The sequence below is a fragment of the Dendronephthya gigantea genome, unplaced genomic scaffold (genome assembly GCF_004324835.1).
Source record: "Dendronephthya gigantea isolate DGI-Jeju-01 unplaced genomic scaffold, DenGig_1.0 000031F, whole genome shotgun sequence".
NCBI classification, from domain to species: Eukaryota; Metazoa; Cnidaria; class Anthozoa; order Malacalcyonacea; family Nephtheidae; genus Dendronephthya; species Dendronephthya gigantea.
In genome coordinates, this window is record NW_021163041.1 from 1,597,810 (window position 1) to 1,621,748 (window position 23,939).

Sequence of the window (23,939 nt, forward strand, 5' to 3'; positions counted from 1 at the left end):
ATGGACTATATTTGACATTCCTCTAAGACGAGACAAATTGACCATGCAATTTCTTAATGATGGCAAAATTTGTTTTATTTCCAGCTGTGATATATTCAATCATCAAGTCATAAACATATAATTTGTTTTGTGAAAATTATATTTGTTCACCGTTGCAGTGGCAATGAAATAATTATTGAAGATTAAATATTGTTTCTGTACACTACATTTATATATAAAAAGGAAAGCTAGCATAACTTAGACACAAAGTTTTGAGTTTCCTGAAGAGAAGAAGAAACATGAAAACAATCTACTTTATCAGTATCATCGTTCTTGTCGTTGTAGTGAATATTTCACTTGGTTGTAGACTGGAGACAGATGGTTGCAGTTCACCAGTAAAAAATATACCTTTCATTCGCCTGTTCACCCCGGCTTGCAGACGGCATGATGTCTGTTATAGATGTGTAAGTATATATTTGACATACGATATTTCTCATACTGATATTTTCAGTATTATACATGGACATGCATGCAGTATCATATATTATAATTATATTATATATGCCGCCGTGCAGTTTCCTGAACAAGTATATGGCTGCTATAGCTTCCTTATAATCGATTATTTTTTTGTTCCAAAAAGTTCAAGGCATGAGAAACGTCCAGTGCACGACGACGTAAGAATGGTTTCCACTATAAGCAGGAAAATTACCAGGTTTGGACCGGGCAAGGCAGTTCCTTTTCGTGTTTGACATGACCGTAGCCTCAACTCAAATGACAGTTTTTGCAAATGTTCATATATAAAGTTAAAAAGCGAATTAAAGTTCTATTTCATTGTCTTGCGTTGAGTCAGCAGATTTATCTAAAGAATAAAGATCACTTCATTCACTTGTCCTCCATGCATGGTAAACTATAAATCACAAAGTTAATAATCCTTTCTACAACAGGGATACAAATACGGATGGTCAAAGAAATCTTGTGACGATGCCTTCTTAAGAGACATGATGACCTTATGCAGAAGAGGTAGAAGAGGACATCATTGCAACATCGCCTCTCATATGTATCGTAAAGCTGTGCTTCTTGCTGGTCATTTATTCTACAGAAGACCAGCGTCATCATTTTGTTTTAACAGATGTGTAATACGACACGGCAATCCGAACTATGGAGTTTAACTGCACGAACACACGATTTAACATATTGATAAAAACTTATTGCAAACGGTTAATGTAACTGAATGGATAATAAAATAAAATGTTAAAAACGTGTAAATGTGCTATTTTAGCAAACCATCTGAAAACACACACGACCGTGTTTGTCTTACTTGCACGAGAAAACCTCCCTGGATACAGAGACCCCGTATATATCTTCTGGGTATCGTATCCTTGACGTGAAATAATACGAGCGGATTAAAACATTTTCAAACATTCTTAATAAACGCGGTGGTGAACAGTTAAACTTTTAAATTGGTTTAAACTAGTCACTATACAGGGTGTCTCAAAAAAAAGCAACCACTTAAATATGCAAGAATATTATTATTGTTTGGGTTTGCACCACAGTTCAGCTAAAATGACTTTTAGCATTTTAAATGAAGGATTAAGAGCCATTTTCAATTCCCAGAGGTGCTTATCTATTGTGCTTTAGAGCTGTATTGATGTCTTGCATATTTAAGTGGTTGCGGTTTTTTTGAGACACCCTGTAGTGTAGGGGTGGTAAAAATTGGACGCGCGAGCACAGTTTTATGTAAGAGTTAATTACCGAGAACGAGGTTTCTTAGCGAGATACAACCCGAGGGGCGTGACCCGAATAAATCATCTCGAGGGCCGAAGGCCCGAGGGATGATTTATGAGGGCTACGCTCCCGAGGGATGTATCTCGCTAAGAAACCGATGTTCGAGGTAATTAACTAATTTAGTTCAAATTTGTAAGGATTTTACTAAGAATGATTGCTCCTTTGCTACGTGTAGTTGATTGAGCCTTACTAATTAGCGACTCAATGATAAATGTAAGCGTAAAGTAAATCGACAAGGCGAAACAAAGAAATGCAGTAAGTGGTGGGAGAAAAAACTTCAAGCATCGGTTAAGGCTACGGAAAAGAAATTTAAAGAAAATTACGAGTCACGCTTTGTGAATATCTTTTTGTTCGACCGCAGATTATCTATCTGTGTATCTGCATATGTTAAACACTTCTGGGAATATTTTGTCAATTAGACAGGACAATTGTTAATTTGGCTTTTGTTTTAATAGTACTCTAAATTTATACAAAAATTAGGTTAGACATGTAGATAAGGATAATTTTCTGATAGCATGCATGGTAGAGTGAGCGGCATATGTTGATGGTTGGATAAACTATGAGCGACAGAAACAGCGACGAAGATCTAGATTTCTATATCACGCAAAGTTTTGATAAGTGTATTTTTAACTTTTTTTGAATTAACGTGTTTGACTTTGTGTGTTGAGAAAGATTGACTGAGAAAGTATGATAGTGTGGAACAACTGCTATATCAACAGATTAGTTGTAGTAATTAATTTTTTGTCATGATTTAATTTTAGCGTGCGTAAAAAGGTGCAGGGTGTTGTTTTTTTGCATCGGGTTTTATCTATATAAAACCTTACTTTTCTGGGGTTTATCTGTATAAAACCCAGAAAGCCGGGTTTTATATAGATAAAACCCGGTGAATATTTAATCATCAATTCAATTCTATTCATGAACCCCGCTTTTCCCTGAGGAGATATCAAATCCCTTATCCCTCCCCTTGCTTTAAGATTCTAACCGAAATAAAACCCCATTGAGAACAATAGAAATCCGCAGAAATTTGAACTAATGACGAGTTAAGTATATGCAGTTTCATGTGTTTGACAATTTGGAAAACTGGGAGACCAAAAGGGATTGGGAGCAGTAGCATAGCCAGCCTGACAATTTAGTCCTGCTATATCCTAATTTAGTCCTGCTATATCCTATTTTGATGTTCATTTACTGTAACTAAACAGGCTGGTTGCCCCAGTGATTGGGAATGAGTGTTTCGTAATTTTCCAGGTGTATTTAATTTGCAATCTCGCTAAATGAATAAAATGAGCTGCTTTTAGCTGCTTATTGCTATTGCTTCTGTATAGTACAATTAAACAAATTGCTTGCATCGAATTACTCAAAACATGTACAGAATAAGTGCATCAGCCTTTATATTCCTGGCAATTGCGGTGACTGGTTATTTCAGTTGCGAACTGAAGATCAATGGTTGCAGCACGCCAACAAACAGCAATTTTTGGCCCTACAAAAAAGATTTCACTCCAGCTTGCAACCGCCACGACGTTTGTTACAGATGTGTAAGTTAAACATTGTATTCTAAATCTGCCAGTATCCATTTAGCTTGCATGAAGGTATAACTATAATTAATACATAAACGTGTGATATGGGATGGTTAAACAAATAGCATATTTCGCGTGTTATTTTAAAGAAAAATGCACGATTCTGAACGCCGTTACAAAGTTTATGTCTTTGAGAAACTAACGAGAAAGTGTATGACTGATTAAAATACTTTTGCGGGTACAAATGAATATATAATCAATTTAAAATGTTATAAGGATAAAAGCTCGCTCAACGCAGACTCTGGAAGCTGTAATTTGTGCATGACCACGTCCAACCGGAAAAAGCCAAGTTAAGGGGTTTTCTATTAATTGGTTCTTCATGCCAACCAAAGAAGATGGTTAAAATGTCGCGTAAATCACTCTATTTCGTGAAGAAAGTTAAAATTCAAAGTTACCAAAAACCATTCATATATAGATATGCATGCGTGAAATTTGAAATATTTTTCTTACTAAAATAGGGAGATCACTACGGTTGGTCAAAAGAAAAATGCGACAACGCTTTCCTTCGTGACATGAAAAAACTCTGCAGAAGAAATCACCCAAGTAACAAAGGCTGTTTGTTCATGAGTAAATTGTATTACAAGGCTGTTTTCCTAGCTGGACATTTTTTCTATAGAAAGCCATCCCTGAAATTTTGTTATGAAAGCTGTGTAGAGAAATACGGTGACCCCAAAATTGGTGTTTAATCATCTGAGATTAATTTTTATGCATGCATGTTTGATTGTAGTTATGAAAAACTTTAATGTTTGTGTGTTGTCAGTTATGTTTATCCACCTGTAGTTTAATTCATCAATATAACGTTTGGTGCCTGGCTACCAGACACATTCAGTTGTGCAAAAGCTGAATAGTGTTGCATCAAGTCTTTGAAATTTGCGCAAAATCGTACCGCATTGATCGTTATGTGATTAAGGTCGTTTCTTCCTTTTAGAAAAAAGGTTGAATTTGAGAGGGAGGCAATTGGGTATTCGTGCAATGTATATCTTTCAGTTAATATTTAACAGTTATTCTGCGAACTCGAGTCGTATATGAGCTGATAGCCGACAAAGCGCATAGCGCCGAGTTGGCTATCGGCCATATAAGACGAGAGTGAGCAGAATAACTGTTTTATTATATACACAAACTTTGTCGCCTAATAAACGCAATTATCATATTGATGTGTTAGTATTGATTATCAAATGTCTGTGATCTCGACTTTGTGAAACACGAGTGAAATACAGGCCTTTGGGTGCGAGGTTGCAATATACAGAAATCAAAACTTCGTGAAGATTAAATATTTCAATTTATATTTACAAAAATAAGAACTTTAATTAACATTTCTTTCTAAAACTTTATAAACCACCCAGCTTGATAGCACTACAAATAGGCACGTGCAATATATATTTTGATAGTTTTTCACAAAGATGACGGCTTTAACAAGGGTTATACAGAAATATATATATCACAAGAAAAACAAATAATCAACGTATATGTATCGCAGGCGTTCAGCCTTGTTTTGCACGCACTTCTCAGTTACGTGAGGAAAGTCCCAGAAATTCCTGGATAGAATCAATCTTTATGAGAAACATCTATACTATTACTACGCTTAACACAACTTTACTTATATATATAAGCGGTAATAACGATATAAGATTGCAGCTGGAAAAATTGTTTCATATGCATGCGCACATTCAGCCACAATTTCATAAAAAAATATACTTATTGTAAATGTTCGAGGATCCCGTTTAAACAATTGAACAAAATAGAGAAAAAACAAGTGCGCCAGCGATTTCTGTGCACAACAACAAATTTTCCTGTTGTGTAGTTTTGGAATTCCGCGAGGCAAGATACACGATCTTTTGCATATAAACAAAGAACAATGAAACGAGAACAATGATCTATAATGCGTCCAATTTTCGTCAACCAATAAAAGAAATTAAGCAAGAAAAAATGAAATTGAAAGAAATGGAAGGAGAAAACCAAATCATCACTTAAGTTGAGGAAATTCTTCAGGTAACAAAGCATGAACACGACACGTGGGACAAGTACTTTGCTCTCCAGTTAACCACTTTTTAATGCACTGAAATATAAAATACACTGCGATTAAGGCTTTGTGGTCGCTAAATAGAGAAGTGGTCGGTAGGTAGGTAGAGGTACACAAATAATAGACTCTGCACGTAAAGAAATGCCTAAGTTTTGTTATAAATCACAAAATACGATGGCGAGTATAGGCTTTAGAAATAATGATATTAGGCAGTATATATAAGGTTTTTTAACCTTTGATGTGTGACCGCCTATTAGAGGATGGCCGCTTAATTGAGGGCCGTTTATTTAGAGATTCGACTGTAATACTTACATCATGATGAAAGGAATGTCCACAATCCAAGGAAACATTTTTTGTTATTGTTGTCATTTCATCATGACATATCACACACGGATCATCTTCATAGTTTACATTATTACTGACGGGCAGAGGAATACCGCTTGGTAGAGAAATACTACCAAGAACAGATGGCACTGCTTTCACAGGCTTGGCCGCCGGCAGAGAAATGGATCTTGTTATGGGAGCTGCAGGTTTTGATTGTATTCCCCCCGACGTTTTAGGAACGCTATATCCAGATGCACCAGCTTCGTTTGGTGGAACAGGAGCAACAGCTTGCCCGGCCTGAAATGAATTATTTGTATACCATCAAAAAAAGAAAACATATCGTTGGAAAATTTCATTAGAGGATGCTTTATCATTCTCTCATATCAATTCCTAAAACATGCATCTAGTTTTCTTCTTGTCTTGCACGGACATTTTACTATCATCCCACACGCACAGAGTTCTTTATATCCTCCTTATCTTAACCATCAACCAGCTGACGCTATCCAACAAATATTGATTTTTCTATCGCTCTAAAATTGTCTGTTGTCGAGTATAACCTGGATTTAACCTTAGTATTCTTCAATTAGGGGTTCTCTTTCTTAACTGTTAACTCCAAATCTGTAATTTCATTGCTTTTCAAGCATGTTTAAAACGGTTAAAGAAATTATACTATCCGGTGGATAACGCTATCCAGCATTCGTACAACCGGCCCTATATATAATGTTTCTATATAAACTCCCGTTTCATCTATTTGTTAAACAAATGCACGCGAGCACGACAGTAGCTACATGTGATTATCTTAACCTGTCTTTCTTTTGTTTTCACCAACTTGGTCACGCAAGCCACAATATCATCGAAAGACAAGCCTGTTAATGATCCATTTTTGCTTGCTCGAACTTCTTTGATAAAATTTGTCATCTGAGTTCTATTGCATGATACAAATAATAGATGCATGTTAAATACGAAATAATGTGAAACAATGAAACTAATTAAACCTGATTCAAACCGATTGAATAAAAAGGCAAAAGTAAAAAGGGGAAAAACGGATGACGTTTAATCATAAAATCGAATGACATATAGGAATAATAAACTGCAAACAATATACTCTCTCTAAAGTCTCTATATAATTAATACAAAGAATAAACTAAGCTATATAGATAAAAAAACTCTATAGCTTCCTCTTTCTCAGCTTTGGGGGGAACGTTCCCTTTTATATCACTGTGTGTATAATTTCGTACGTGTTTAGGTTGAGACTTTAGACTTGATAAACGAATTTCTTTCCAATAAAGTGTACCATGGGTACACCTAATCCTAATTGTTGATTAAACCAACCTTGAATAATTAGGGAAGAGCGTTGACAGTCGCATCATTATTTTTTCAAAGCTGTTTGATCCTTTTTGTGGTTGTTCTTGTCCTTTCTTCGCTTCTGCAACAATTGGCCTCTCAGGAATGCTGCTGTTTGGTGTTTCATTTGTAGGTTCAGCTTGCACTGCAGGACGGACAGGATCGTTTCTGACCACAGTTGTTGCTCCAGGTGTAGTTCGACCTGATGCACCACCAGATGGGGTAGGTGACTGAAATATGAATAATACATCGTTGGCAAAGATACCCTAACGTAGCTACACAACATTACTTGAGAGAGCCATTCACTCTTTATAGAAATAGACGACCTATAACTTCAAGAAACCTCAGATGCGAAACACACGCATTTATAGCAAAGCCTGGGAAACTAACCGGGCCACGTTTTGCTTCTGGTCTAATGTTAGCTAGTCCAGGCATTTGTTTATTTCCAGTGACAGGTATAGCACCTGGAGGCTAGACGACAAGAGAGGAAAAATATGTTATAAGTGATCAGATACGCGCAAGTGCCGCGAAAATACATGTCAGGTCCTTAAAATAAAATATCTGCAAAAATTTACCAGATGTAATATCGGCGGTCCAGGATAACTAGCAGGTCGAGCAATACGTAGAGATGTTAATGACGAAAGTGGCTTCCCTTCTTTTATTTGTGGAATGCTTGCTTCAAACATGATCTAGGAACGTTTACTTTGGTGAGTTACGGTGAGAGTAAGTTTTAGTGCCCCCCCCCCCTTCCTAGAAATAAGCTACATGATAACCTACTATTTTAACGGGGGACTACTCAGTTTTGTTTTGTTGTTTTTTTTAGTGACGAGTTATGACAACTAGAGATTATAGAGGCAATAGCAGTAGCATTTTGTAGCATAGCATTTCATACAATGAGACCGGCGCTGAACCACATGATGTTCATATAGCGTATAAAATGGTTTGCCGTCTGAAAAAGACGTATTACCGATATTTTACCAATAAATTACAATATTGTAAGGCTAGATACCAGGAGGCTAAAATGGCAAATCACATATTTCACAACAAACCTTATTACGGCCCAGTTGAAGTTTGCATTCTGCAATATATCTTTGCCATTTTTGACTGATTTCTTGTAGTTGAGGTGTTGAACTAATATTAGGAGAAATCACATCAATAATTACAACATTTGAAGGCTGATCGTCCCAGGAGAAAATGGCGAATTTGAAGAATTCTTCTTCATTTATGTGCAATATAGTTTTGTGAGTTTTCCTTGGAGAATATGCTGCATGGGGGACACAACTTGGTATACATTAATTTCCTCTACATGCAGTTACCACCCACCAATCCCTCGTATAAATCTTCCCTATTAATTCTAAAATCTGGTATAAAAGGCGAGCTATGTTCGGTTCGGTAGACTTACTTGACTGTCAGTATTTGACTAATGTTATGTACAGTCAGTTCTGCTTCTTGAAGTGCTCTCGTGAAGAAACTGAAATTAACGTCACGTTGAAGCTCCAAAAGCTGAACCTAAAAATCCCCCCAAAAATTCAAACATCAATCAAGTTTACATGATCCCACTTACTTGAGATTAAACTCAGCATATTATATGACTTTGTGGTATTCAAATGTATATTTTCCTACCTCAGCATTGCTTGCCCGTCTCGCTTGTTGTTGTGAGTAAGATTTCATTTTCTCGGCACTTTCTTTTTCTGATAACCATTGTTGTCTAAATTTAAATACCAATGATTAATCAGGATTGCCATTTCCCATAACGAAAACGCTAATATAATGATGTATAATGAAAGATAAAATACCGTAGAATATAGAATTTATACAAACTTTTCTTTTTCATGTTGACTTTCTAATGCACAGATCTCGTCTTTCAATGCTTTCACTTGCCTAAAATAGATTAGGACCGTGTCTATTTGTATTTGATCGCAAGAGGTGTTAGGGATAGTTATTTCGTAAATGTGGATTTAAAGACGCTGTAAGACGAGTCACGACATTGGTGATTCAATTAAAGACGACAGTTGTTTGTGAGGAATAATGAAGGTAAACGTAAAATTGCCACATAATGGTAAAGCCATGCAGATGAATTTATGAATCCATGCAGACACAAAAAGCATATCATGATTCATGCCAGCTTACATTGCATGGGTCAGACATTGGATAGTGCATGTGGCATTACATAAAACGTGTCTAAACAGTCTTACTTTTCTTCTGATTCGGATATGGAGGTAAGTTGCTCTTGAAGTTTCTTGATCTGTTCAGTCTTTTCACGTTTTTCCTGACGTAAAACGTTAAGGTCATGATCATGATGTTTCTGAATGTGTTGGCACTCCTTGCTCAATATCTGGAAAAGAAATTGCACGCGTCACCTTGTTATGTTACGATCCGCGGTGCGAAACGTGGATAAAGTTTGGCAACTGCATTCTTAGAAATTAAATACTTTATCACCACGGTAAAAAAGTTAATTTAGTTGCATAGCTCAGTGCTGTGGGAGTAGAGGAAGTTTTCCCTCTGTAAGCTCTGGTGGACAGAGTTTCCTATATATCAAGAAAACTTTTAAACAACCTGTCAATACTATCATGAATTAGAATCAGATGACTAGTTCGCAGACAGCCCATACTCTGGTAAATTTAATCGTGCAGGCTGGTCTGAATTCCAAATATATTATACTATCATGCGTTAGAATTTACCTCAAGTTTATGTCCGCACTCTTGCAGTTTCTTTTCCATGCTAATTACATCAGTACCGTACTTCTTTTCCATTTGGATATTTTTATCCAGTAATTCTTGATATTTACTCTCCCAACTTTGACAAGATCGTAATAATTTCTCATAATCAGCCTTAAAGGGTTCGTTCATTGCCTCTGTCATAATTATTTTGGTTTTAGTACTTGGTTTTGCCTGAACGTATTTTTCTTTTGTCAGTTTTGGCTCCACTGAAACAGCGATCTCTCTAGTAACCAAAACATCATTCGGTACAGTTATAGGAATAGATTCAGTTTGTTCATCATTTGTCTTTTTATCAATTTTAGTCTCGCTTACAACCGAATCTTCAAGAGACAAGGTTGAAGCAGCAGGATCCATGTCTAGGACCTCATTCTTTACTGTGTCTTCAGATTCATTCTTAAGCTCCAATTCATTAACTATTGGGACAGCATCACTGCTCTCACATAATATTGCCCTTGCTGTAGAATCCTTTGCATCTGAATCACCATTGTTTTCAGCTGCATTAGTTGCTTTGTCAGTAGATATATTTATTAAGTCGAAATCATCATTCAGAATCTTGTTAATGTTTTCATTTATTTCTTTATCTAGACCATTTGCGGTGTTGGTAGCTATTTCTCTCGACGTTTCTGTGTCCATATTCTTACCGGATATTTTGTCTATTTCATTTGTTTCTGTGATCACTGACTCCTTGCTTGGTACTTTTACATCATATGGAACAAACGCTTTAGCGCTAGGCCACTCACTTGACGTACCTCCCTTTTCAAACCATGTATCAGTCTTTACACTACTATTTACAGTTTCTTTGTTAACATTACCGTAATTACTCAGATTTGCCATGCACTCTTCTCGGGAAAAACTGGGCAAAGGAAAGTCTATTTTTTGTTTACAGTTCTGTTGCAGAGTGCTTTCAGTACTTGCAAGTGATATGTTCTCTTGTAGAATATTGCCAACACCTGCTTGAAAATTGTTCTGTTGTACGGTATTAACAACACTTGTCTGAGATATGTTTTGTAAGGAATTAACGACACTTGTTGGAGATCTGTTCTGTAATGCACCATCAAGAGATCCAACGGGTCCGAATTTTCCGCCGGTATTTGTATCGGAAATGATACCATCTGGTGTTGCTATTTCCTCCAATCTTGCAATGCCATTTTCAACTGGAGTTATGAAAGCAGGATCCTGTGGTTTCTTGTATGGTTTAGACAAATCTGTGATGAGTTTATCCTCAAAGTTTGTAACAATATCTGCTTCAATAGTAAACAGACATGATTTTGCTAAAAAGTCACGAAGACCTCCCTCTTTTTGGACAAGTATCCGCGCTTCTTCAGGCATAATGTTCAGAAGTTTTCTCATTGGTTCACTCGTGACATGTAACGAACCCTCGGCTTTAAGTAGGTTGATAAAAGCTCTGCAAATTAATTGTAAGGAAAAATTCACATATAAACTAAAGAAAAAACGACAAGTGAAACATGGAGACAATTGTAAAGAACGACAGGTACAAAACACAGATTGTAGGTATATGTAATTCACGAATTATATGACCGTAACCCTGATTTCTACGATTTCCAAAAACGTCCGAGTCACAGAACAGATTGATCCCATCAATGCGCTCATTAATGAAACACAATGTGAAAGTTGAAAATATGGGCTATAGTGCAGGAAGTATAAGATACCGACTTACGAATATACATATTCCCTAATGGAGTCCTTTTTCCAAGGATCATTATTAAGGTACATGTTATTGTGAGAGAATGTCGCCAGAGAACTCTCAATTTCTCGAGCTTCATGCTGTAAGTGAGCAGGAATGGAAAATGGTTCTGACATCCATCCTTCAGGTGGCTGACGAATACTAAATAAAGACAGAATAATTTTATTACTTAAATAGAAGAATTTACTATTTTATTAGAATAATATATTTCACAGAACAGACCTCACAGAAATTTTGCTAAGTAAGGAAAAGTTATACGGTGAATTAAGCCTGTTTTCCACTAGGCGGAATTTTGGGCGCGGAGCGGAATTTTTCTTTGTTTTTGCTTCCGCTCCACGCGCAAAATTCCGCCTAGTGGAAAACGGGCCTTAGGTTGTGTTGTTTCATGCATGACATGATGTAGTACGGCGCTAAATTAATAGCTTCTTTATCAATAATGAGATCAAAATCAAATATGAAGTTTATGTTAGAGAAGAGGAAATACATACAAAGGCTGTGATGGAATCTCGTCATAATCCTCACAATCATCCCCATGTTGATACGGCCGCAGACGTAAATGTTCATTATCACGACCCAAGAATTCATCCAAAGATTGCACATTCTAAAAAGAAGTTTCGTCTGTTTCATGTCCTCAAAAGTGGAGCAAAATGCGAAGCGTCTTAAAACACATGCACTCTCAGACAACGTGTTTACACTGTATAAAAATATTATGGATATTTTTAGAATTTTGCTCACATTTTCTGCAAAATTAGGTTAATAAGGTATCTAATATGCCACCGTTTTCAAAACTTAACATCACAATTCCCGTGCGTACCTTGCGTTTGAGGTTATTCGGTAAGAATACGCGGGAACAATGGATCGAGTCCATACGAATGACATGCAGGTGGTTAATTTCATCTTACCTTTGTTTTCTTTTTCTTATTCTTTCCTTTGGCTTGTTTAATTGGCTAAAACACGAGTGGGAATTATCAAGAACAAGGAAATATACAGTACTGATCAAAAGTATTCAAACACCTCTTTTTGGCCCTTACAAAAAAGCATGGTGACATACATCCCTCATGCAGGTATAATACACAGGCTGGCTCTGGGAAAAGGGCATAAAAACATGAACATAGTATGATAATATTGAATGAATAATAAAAAAATTGGAAGCATACTAAAGCTAATTGTTGGTCGTCATCTGATTTCTTTAACACAAACATTCCAGACTCTGGAAAAAAACAAGCATGCGCATTGAGAGACGGGAATGAAAAATTAAACAGAGGTTAGCGTTACATTTTTAGTCGGCATGCACCAATGATGCATGTGCTTGGAATGAAAAATATGTTTCACCTGGGATTTTGCTGAGATCTTCGACACATTGTGTCTCCACATCAGTGCCCTTCTGTGAAAGAGATCAGTTTTAAATGACAGGAAATGTCACGTATATGAACAACGTTTGAATATTAATTTTCATTATTTCACAGGAAGATACTGTATGATGCAACTTTGGATGAGAAAGCTCTTTAAACTTCTGCACATTATTTTGATATGTTATTGCAGCTATAGCTAAGTCCAAAACGGTATTGAAAGTATATTTATGTCCAGTCAAATAAACTCGTTATGTGTTGCAGTGTTGCTACAAACCGTGGGTTGTTTTTCATCCTGCTCAGGCACGTCTAAAAAATGAGAAAAAATATACCTAAACGTACGCAAATGTTCATCAAACAAACAGTATTAAACTGTTTCACATCGCCTAAAAGATGTTACAGCCGAGAACTAACCTATAGGAGGCATTTCATCGGTTACATCATATTTTTGTTCTTCGCGTGTTTCAACATCATTTTGTTTAACCTCGACTTCATTTGGCGTTTCTTTTTCTTTTTTTTTTGAACGTTTCTTTTTCTTCGATCCACTAAACCAACCATTAAAAACTAGTTGTGAATTTACTAGTTGTGCATTTATTCTACCAGTTTCAAAGATTCATCTTGACGATATAGTTATAGGGACTGCTTTGTTCGCCCTGTTTACTAAACTTCAGTTTGCTTGCCACACCTGCTCTGTCTCAGCGGCACAGTGGCATATGCTAATTTTATAGTTGTCCAAGTTCATAGCATATTGTTAGCTACAATAATTGCATATATAATAACAATGAGCACAATAAGCTTACGCTGTAACTTCCGTAGTAGCCACCTTTTCAGGTTTTTCTTTTTTATGTTTTGGTTTTTCAGTTTGAACCTGAAATAAAAGGTTTTTAGGTTGATTCAGAGATAGTATTCAATTAATGTTGACTGAATTGGCAGCAGTTCAATTCAATAAACTGAATAAGGTCTTTATTAGAATCAACTCATTAAACAAGATCTTGATTAGGATAACCCTATATAACAAGATCTTGATTAGGATAACCCTAACAAGATCTTGATTAGGATAAACTTAACAAGATCTTGATTAAGATAAACTTAACAAGATCGTGCTTATAAGATAAACTTAACAAGATCGTGTTTATAAGATAAACTTAACAAGATCGTGTTTATTAGATAAACTTAACAAGATCTGGATTAGGATAAACTTAACAAGATCTGGATTAGGATAAACTTAACAAGATCTTGATTATATAGATCTAACTCAATAAGATCTTGATTAGAATGCTTTCATTGATGCGATTGATTAGATGTCTTCACCTCTGTTTTTAGTCCATCTGTATCGTACACTTGAATTGTACCAACGTGTCCCAAACAACTGGAGGTGAAACAACAAGTGTCCAGAAAATCCTGCAAAAAAACAGAAGCAAACCCTCAATATACTAAATAGTTTTATATAGTTGACAATTAGAGTCATTAATGTGTCATTCTCACATTACAAACATATTTCATAGGATGCCAATAATCGTCTACGTCTAAACTTCTCAATTGTGTGTGTATCGTACTCTACCTTGTCCGTTGATTTGTCGGCGAATTTTGACTTTAACTTCTTCCAACACTGAATATGATACTCGACTAAACATGCATCTGTACATTTAATACGCACATAACCTTTGTAATCTAAAACAGAATAGAGATTCTATAGCCATAATATCATATATAGCTCACTTCTATAAAGTCCTGCCCATTTCCACGAATTTTATTTCCTTAATTCAGAGAAAGGACGCGCTAAGGGCATAAAAAAAGGTCACGGGGAAATAAACAAACTATTACATCATAACGAACTTAATGAAGTCTCGTTCCTGTTTAACACGAACGTAAATGAAAGCAAGATTTCTCTTTAATTTTATGAGAAGAACATTTCCTGTGTTAATATTACCTGTATCATTACAGTATATACTTTTCTTTACTCCAAGACAATTTTCAAAACGACAAATTGCATCAGGTTTCGGTGGGTATTTACATATTGTTAAAATCTTTTCAAATGAGACCTAGATAAAAAAAATGTAATTCACAGTTGTTGATTTCTCATTGGAGCTAACCCGTACCAATGGAACGGCCATGCATGTCTGATTGCTGCGGCGAGGGCCTGGAGCGTAGGTAGAAAAGCCTGGCTTGCACGAGTGATTTTTTGAAGCATAATTCAACCTAATCAAGAAAGACTTAAGGTCATGAGTTCAACCATGCAGTGTTGAGATGGAATCGAACGATGGCCTGAATTAATCAATAAATCAGGCGAGTTCTTAATACTGCTATTACTAAAACATTAATTCAATTAAAATTCTAACCTTTAAGTTTCCATCTTTCGTTTCTTCAATAACGATATCCGTACCAGGCCAATATATCGCGCCATTAGATTTACTTTGTATTATACTTAAACCTTTTTCTAACGTTTCGATCGCTTCAGGAAATCTACAAAGAATGCTTAATATGTTACTGGGCATGGAACAAGAGTAGTTAATTAGAACTTAGTATTGACTACAATATTTCAACATTTTAAAACATACTTGGGGAATAATAATATTGCCTTGAGCAATTAGTCGTTATAAATTCTAGTTCTAGTAGAATACTGACCTGTTCTGACGATGATGTATTCGACCGAGACCATAATACGCCAGAGGAAAGTTTAAAGTTTTAAAAGAAGTAATTATATTTTGAAATGTACTTTTCGCCGCTTCCAGTTCCTAAAAAAATAATTCTGAGTGTTCAAGAGGAGTTCAAGTCAGAAGAAATTCTGCATGAGCCTCATACTTTGATGCAGTAGGCGTAGCTATAGCATTCAATTTGCAAAGGGGCATATTTATATAATCATTTAAAATTGATCATGCAGAACATGGATATATAAATGCCCCCTGATGCTGGTGGATACGCCCTGCCTTGGTGCAATAATGAGCCTCACCTTGTGAATATCAAGTCCTATTAATGAGGTTCCATACGCATACAAAACAATGACATATTTCTTGTCAGCATAACCTAAAGACTGCAGATCATAAAATACCAAAAGTTAATATTCCAGTTTAATTTATACACATTCTATGCGGAATCTTAAGCAAGCGATATTTTCGTCAAACATTCACTATATAGATGTGGATTTACGGCCGGCTTTTTTAGAAATGTGTGCATTAGCTAACCTTTCGAGGTCCTGCGTCAATATATCCCAAAGCTTTGCAATAACTCTCTGATGCTTCTTGGAAAGAATTTTCAAGTAACGCCTTTGAACCCTAAGGGAATTACAATGATAATGTAAAATGTAATATAAATGTAATATAAATGTAATATAAATGTAATATAAAAAGTAAATAATAAAGTCAAAGAAAAACGATACTAACCTCGCGTAAAATACCTTCCACCTGAGTTTTTCTTTCGGGAATAGTTACTGATTCCCCAACATGAATCACCTGTAGACGAAATAATCTGGTTATATAAAAGTGGAGGAAGGTCTTGAGGTAGAATGAGTATACGCAACAAACACAGTCCCCTCAGCGTTGTGCACTTCCCTCTCCCATGCCAAATTTATAACTGGCTACTGAGTTGCGCCATGCACTTGAAAGCTGTTTGCCGTGCAGCACACGGTGGCATACTAGGCCGGGAGCCATGGAGAAATAGGACAAAAAATGTGTTACTTCTTAAGACTTTTTATTAAGACTCTAAAGACCCACAGGAGTATCTTTACCTCTTTAACTTTTTTATTTTTGTCAATTTTTGTTGGTTTCTCAACCTTTTCAGGCTTCTTTTCCTGCACACGTTTTGATTCTGGTTCTTTCTCTGCCTCTTTTTTCGATAACTCTTCCTTCTGTTTCCGCAGTAGTTCCAAAGTTTTTTTACCAATCTTTTTTGGACGTCTGCTTGCAGGGAAACAAAAATTTTTGTCAGCATGTGAAGAAATGTTCATTCTAAAGCATGGTTTAGCTTATTTCCAGGATAAGTCGATTATTATACAAGACGTTAAAGTTTCAAACATGCTGGCACAGTCTTGAACTCATCGCAACCGTGAACGCCGCTTGCCTTAAGCCCGCCGGATACGAGAGTTATCAGTGGAGCTAAAGACCTCACGAGGCAGCTCAGCCCGAAAACCATCCGCACACGTGAAAAACGTGCTGCAGACATGAGAGTAACTAGCGAGGTCTTTAGCTCAGCTCATAGCTCTCGTGTGTGGCGGGCGGGCTTAACAGATACGCTGCAGTGAGAATACACATTATACTGACTTGGACTCTAACGAATCCATCAATCCTTTCTTGGTAGCTGAAAATACAATAGTAATCTACGTATTAAAACCCTTACCACGGAATTCCTCCAGTCGAGAGAAATGGACTTAATTTACTTTGCTATCCAGCTTGCTAACAAGTATATGTTAAAAAAAAAAGGGTTCGAGTACAGGAAAAAATTTGAATACAAACCTGCAGCAATTTTGTGATAGTCATCCTAAAAAGAATATTTATATATACTGCATTTAGCAAACAATTTTCGCATGCATTGCTCCTGTACAGGTTGGTACATAAATACTCAGTTTAAATATCCAATTCACAGCGAACCAGGTTATTAATATTATTGTAATTTTGCATGGTAAATTTATTACACACCTCATCAATGCCTGATTCATTCGAATCTGATGCATTTTCATCTAAAAGGTCAGGCATTTCACGTTCACTTTCACCACTTGATGTATCGCTTTCATCCGCAGATACTAACTCTGGTACACTTTCCTCACTAGAATCATCTTCAATTCTAAGAATCAAGCGTATTTTTTACTCAATATATAAAGAACCAATACAATCGACAACAACAACTTACGATCACTTACTTATGATTGTTTCCCTTTGTTGTCTCTGAGTTCTGTTTAACTGCCTGCGCTCCGTTTTGCTTTGCAGCAGCTTTAAAACAATTATTCACAATCGTGAGAAAATAACATTGATACAATGAGAGATCCCCTCAGTAAATACGATGAAGAACGAGCTGCATGAAAGATGATATTCTGTTTGGCTTCATTCACTCTTCAGATAGATTAATGGGAGTAACACATGAATTTGATCATGACCTGGAAGACGAATATAGCGTTGTCCATGGTAAAAGAAAACTTACTCTTCGCACAGAGGACTTCTTTATCCACACAAAACGTCAAAAACGACGCGCCGTCTCCTTCACTATTATAAAGTGCGTTAGCAGCTTGTTTAAATCTGTATTGACCCTAAAAAGACACGATACAGGTATTTGTAATCGATGTAATAATGTGATGAGAAAGATTCAATTGAACATTCAAACGCCATGATGATATAAAGCTACATAACAAACCTTGTCCCAGTCAGGTTTAAGAATTACCGTCCTTTTGGCATCGATCAAAGCTTGTCTATATATAACAATAAAAAATAAACAATAAACAAGCTATCCACCACATACGCATGTGCTCTTCATGCCAGCAAGATAAACCTTCCACAGTTCTCACTCCTTTCTTAAAAAAATTCACCTGAAGTTGCCAAGATTTAAATAACTTTGTGCTCTATTGCCATACATGATGTAGTTGAATGGACTGGAAACAGAAATTACAATCAAACATATGTCTATAGACATAAGAGTGTTTGAAAATCAATGTTATTAATACTGCATGAAGATATTTCTTAATAATTTTCGAATTATTTTTTATACAACCCTTTTCGTTTCGTAAGCCCTACCTTAGTCCAACGCCTCTGGTATATTTGGAAATAGCAGCTCTGAAGTTGTCAGCAACAAATTCTGTATTCCCGTGCTGTTTTAGCTCCAACGCTTTCTACACATTTAGAAAAACGTCAGTTAACGTACGTGGCAGACTGATTAATAGCTGCAGTGCTCCAATATAACATACGCTGCACGGCTACAGCTTTAGTTTAATTTGCTTTCATTTCCGCGTTTTTGGCATTAGGACCGGCATCCGTAAAAGTGTAGTAATAAAACAGAACTGAACCTCATACCCTGGTATGTAGCTCCTCATTTGCAAACATACAATAAACTTACTTCTTCAGCATGTTTACAGTCTTCGTTATATCTCTTGAGAACATCTGTGTTTTTATGGCTATATGATAACTGAATATGTCCAGCAACTGAACAGAATGAAAACGAACGACAGTGTAAGAGAAGTGATAGTCTGCATGTGTTATAGAAGCAGATGCATGTTTGGTAAACTCTTTGAGTTAACCTATTATGTTCTGCTATAAAACTAAAACTGTCTGGGGAAATGAGTTGTCATTCAATAATATTGTAATATCGATATAATCCTTACAATGATACACGGACAGAATAAGAGCCATTGATGCCATTTCCCTCTTACCACCTTCTGGTAAATCGATACTATTTCTAAAATGAAAACATGGAATTTTAACTAGGAATGGGTTTAATTAACTATGCAAAACGTAGTTGAAGAGTTTTATAGTGAGTTTATACAACCGACCCCTAGGCCCTGTTGTATTCGAGTCAGTGGTTTTGTAGGCCGCTCAAGAGTTGTAAGACACTCTGCATGTAACTACACATAGGAATCTAATAACAACTCTCCTGATGTAGGCTACGAAACGTCGCGAACTGTCTTTTTTTTCCTATTCTAAGCAGTTCGTATACCACATTTGATGCGATCGGAAGATTGTATAATAAAAATTAACAGACACACAAATTAAGAACAATTTTATGCGCCAATAGGCCTTCGCAAAAAGACGTCAAACGGCGAAAACCTGACTTTACAGATAGTTTGATTGGCTCCGTAAAACTAACAAATTGTAACTTGAGGTTTTTGTGCGTTTGACGTCATTACAAGGAAGGTCTAGCTATTATACCTCATTGTCGGAAACCACGCTTTCTTTTCAGCACATTCCAGTGCAGATTTATAACTGGTACACTGAGCAAATAATGATGAAATTGATTAGAATGCTTGCAATTTCACAGCATGACACTTTAGGTAACAGCACCATGTCCGAGGTTTTAGTGGGTAATTCTATCTTATTAAATTAAAGACTGTTTTCCACTTCAACCGTAGCTGTCGTAGTAAAACGGTCTCCTTGCTTTATTCCTTTAGTCGTTAGTTTCAAAGTGCTCGGGAAAACAGGCTGCTTACTGTAAATGCAGGCCTGATTTATAAGATTAATGGGGAGAAAAAACAGTCTTCTACTGACTTTATATTAAAATAAAACCTCACAATTCATCTCTCCGATGCAAAACTACCACTCAACATCTTACAGAGGGGTACATAAAAATAGACATACCTTAACAATATCATTCCTCAATGTAAGAATATCAACAATGTTCGCTCTTTTGTTCTGTGAAATATGTACATAAAATATGGTTTACATACAAGTTACATATCAGCAAAAATAATTAAGTGTCGTAGATATGTGTTGACATTATGCAAGACATGTGGCAATGACTGACTTACAGTACAGGCATGTACGATAACTGAAAGCATATTGATGGATTCTACTGATATCTTGCAAAGATCCAAGGTAAATTATTGTAGGGTATACATATTTATAAAATAACATGTATATAACACATGTTCTGATTGGTCAAAGCCCTTGTTTGGATCAGGCCATCCAAACACAGAAATTTAAAGTTTTAAAGAATTTAAATTTAAATTCAGGCCATCCAAACACAGAAACTATTAAGTAATTGCATAGTACTGCACATGCAATTGGAAGAGTTACCATGAATGGAAGGAGAACTTCGTATGCATTCTCAACAATTTGTATTGCTTGAAAGTTGGCATTTGTTGGATTTACAACTTGTCTACAAAATAGAAGAGGATGAAAAATCATTATCTAAAACCATTGTTTTGCTTTTTATAAGAATTTGTGTTTGGTGTATAAAGTTTTAAAATATTGAGCAAATTATTTGACAAGCCCATTGGGAAAGGTTACCCTGCATGCAGAAACCTTATGAATATATATAGTTATGGAAAACCAATTAGTGTAACTAGTATATAACTATTTTCAGGAACATTTCATAATATACTCACTGGACATCCTTTGTCGGTAACAAGCCACATTCATAAGACCAATCTATTAACTGAAACAGAAAAAATATACTGTGGTCCTGTATTTCATAAATTTTGCATCAATGTGTTCGAGTCTCAAATCAGATTAGGATGTTGCACTGGGTTATTCCTTTTTATCTAATTTTAAATTACACACATGCACCCATTATTTTACCCGTTACCATTTTACAGTGAAGGAAGAAGCATATTATTTATATTCCATTTAATACATGTCTTTTCTCAGTTATGTTGGTGGAAACCTTTCAGGTTTGGTTATAAGGGCTGATTCCACCAGAGCATTTTAAAAGCTGAAGTCCAAACAATGAAACAGGTTTAAATTATTCACAAAACACTTATTACTTCTTTTCAATGAATTTGAAACATGTGTGCACACACATATAAAAATACATGACAGTGAAAAAACAGTGTGCTTATGTAATGATAAAAAACTTCTTCAGTTTTGAAAACATTATATCCACCTTATCCTCATGTCCTTGTGGTACAATACCAAACAAAAAAGGTGACAAAACATGTATTTTTATGCATGTTTCTCGTTTGGTCCTTTCTTCCTTATTCAATCCTAGCCACCATTTACCAGCTGTTTCTAGAAATGAATATCTCAAAGATTATTATGTCTATAATTTAGAAGCTTATTCTATGCCTTATTAACATTCCAAGCCATCATATCATATCCCCATACCATTATTATCCATATATTCACTTTCACTATCATTTTCACTCTAAAATAATATGTTATAAATTAAATCATAAAACACTGCAGATATTACTAAACATTATATATTGGAGAAAATGCAATGATTACCTCACTGGTCAATGGTGGAGGACTCCCAGCACTACTGCTTGAGTCATCTGAATCTTCACTGGAATCTGATTCTTTGTAAAAAAAAGTACATTTCTCACTTTAACACAAAGATGAGCATTTTATGATTCATTACAATGAACAGAGTACAATCCTGCCCACACTATAATCTTTAAAAATAATTTCTATCCCACTATACAACTCCATATTGGAAATACATCATCCCATAAAAAGATGCAATCAGAAAAAGCCATTTTTCTTTTGGCAAGTTTCCACAAGGTCATTCACAGTGAAACAAACTCTTTGCCCTAATTTTACTTCTATTAACATCAGAACTAAAGAATCCCTTAAAGACACCCCCGAATTTATAAAAAAATATAAAAACTACCCAATAAATGATAGGCTTACAAAAACTGTAGGTTATGTTTTGTATATTGCATTCATTATTGCTCTTTTCAAAAATATTTATATCTGCAAAACATATTGCATATATTATAGACATTGCATGTCTGCATTTTTTCTCCTAGTAAGCCTTTAATTTACACATTTCTAGCTGGCTAGCAAGAATTTATATTTTAAACTTCACATAGGTATAGGTATAGGTATACAATCTGTCTGCATTGAGCCAATGTAAATCTTAAATTATGGCAAATGGAAAAGCCTTAGGAAATTTTTGGTTAGTTTGCACAAGGACATATCACAGTGCAAAGTTTTTAAGTTAAATCTGATCTTTTTCGATGGTGTTCATATTGTTGAATAACACAGCAGCTGTTAAGCCCAAAAAACAACAAATGATTTGTTTAAGCAATTCCTGGAACTCCATCATTTTACCTGGAATTGGAGGCTAGTTTCTTAGTAATGAAAACGTGTTTCCTAGCAATGGTCAAACACTCTTAGGCTGAAATTGGTGTAAAGTTCATGCTAGTATTTTATATCGGCTTTGGGGCGGCTCTATTCGCAAGCTAAGGACATCGGGAAGTAAATACGACGTGATGCTTCATATATCATTTGGTATGTGTTAATAATTGTGCTATATTTATGAATGAAGCCAGCTTTTTAACTTCTCTACAAGGATTAATTAGTTTAAATAATGCTAAAAAGTTATAATAAATATAGATAGACATCGGTTTATTATCTCTACAATAATAAAAAAAGGCTCAACAGAAATTAGAAAATGTCTGCCGATATAAAGTATAAACGACGAACCATGCATTTCTAGTTATTTTCACAATATTATGAAACTGTTATAAATGCACTAGAATACCAATAATGAACGTATTTTACAACATCATAAATATATAAACGTAAATACAAACTACAGCGAAAAAACAGTTGAAAAAGCGAATAATACATCGACCCAGCATATTGATCAAAAGACATGTTTACACTATTCAAAGTCTTTCTTTATAGATCGCATGCAAAAAATAAACAACTGTAGACAAAAATAAGGTTGGTCTTCAGCATGCTGGGTATTATAAATTTTAAGACGTTACCTTCGCGACTTCGTTGCACAGACAGCCCGAGCTTTGATCTAACTCTATGACGAGGAGTCATTGCCATATAGAAATTAGTGCCAATGCTAAGTATTCACGTTAAATTTCAGAGTTTACTGATATTTTACTCGTTGTTCTAGAACCACGTATTGCCAATGAATTCACAAGACTAACTGGATATTTGACATGGCAAATGTTGGTCCAGCCAAAAATAAACGCCTTTTAATCGTTGAGAAGAAACTACTTTTTCTATCAAAATGGAGTCGGTCTCTCGGTGAATGGCTGCAAAAATTTATTCGCCACAGGCGCCTGGTACTACATACGTGGGCGGTCATGCACCACTCTCTGGAGCAATAGAGCGCGGGAATAAAAAAAATCTATAAACATGCTACATGTTCCCCTCACCCTGTGGTGAAATAGGCAAGGGCGCAAGGCGGCTGCTAGAAGCTTAATTTGGGGGCTTATTTTATATATTCTATATATTCTATTCGGACTGATTGCTTTTGAAAAGAATTGTTCCTATGGTATGTAAATATGAATCAGTATATACCCCATCTCTGGCTATCTGGCCACGGCTCTGAAATCGGTTCTGATAAATAAAAAGGAAAAATAAAAAGGAGGGGACCCCTACGTCTTGGGCACGTCGAATTATGTATTCAAGCAATAAATCATGAAATAGAGCATCCTGTTCTAGAAAGACCGATTTTTGGCATTTTTGGTCTAGGGCCCCCGTTGATTGTTATCATTGTGAGTTAGTTTAGTGTAGAGACTCTACGTTTTTTAACAAA

The 23,939-nt window shown here is 35.7% G+C and overlaps 1 protein-coding gene across 1 annotated transcript; it reads right to left on the bottom strand.

Moving 5' to 3' along the window:
• Nucleotides 1-4,604: 4,604 nt before the first annotated feature.
• LOC114524453 (E3 ubiquitin-protein ligase TTC3-like) lies at nt 4,605-23,298 on the bottom strand. The gene is made up of 47 exons (XM_028545538.1): nt 23,152-23,298; nt 21,662-21,732; nt 21,539-21,578; nt 21,318-21,442; nt 20,821-20,870; nt 20,510-20,591; nt 20,072-20,125; nt 19,646-19,707; nt 19,102-19,175; nt 18,837-18,922; nt 18,518-18,612; nt 18,313-18,375; nt 18,141-18,195; nt 17,931-18,036; nt 17,653-17,722; nt 17,432-17,576; nt 17,249-17,273; nt 17,057-17,093; nt 16,525-16,693; nt 16,181-16,249; nt 15,983-16,072; nt 15,751-15,831; nt 15,426-15,535; nt 15,140-15,263; nt 14,731-14,842; nt 14,362-14,471; nt 14,112-14,201; nt 13,601-13,668; nt 13,215-13,345; nt 13,078-13,109; nt 12,784-12,835; nt 12,609-12,661; nt 12,354-12,398; nt 11,940-12,052; nt 11,425-11,592; nt 9,708-11,151; nt 9,222-9,361; nt 8,848-8,907; nt 8,650-8,734; nt 8,429-8,535; nt 8,076-8,157; nt 7,602-7,715; nt 7,417-7,497; nt 7,015-7,256; nt 6,487-6,607; nt 5,671-5,979; nt 4,605-5,394 (listed from the first exon to the last, which is right to left on the bottom strand). Exons 1-47 carry the CDS (start codon nt 23,216-23,218, stop codon nt 5,302-5,304), a joined length of 5,802 nt encoding a protein of 1,933 aa, XP_028401339.1. The 5' UTR covers nt 23,219-23,298; the 3' UTR covers nt 4,605-5,301.
• Between the last annotated feature and the right edge of the window lie 641 nt (nt 23,299-23,939).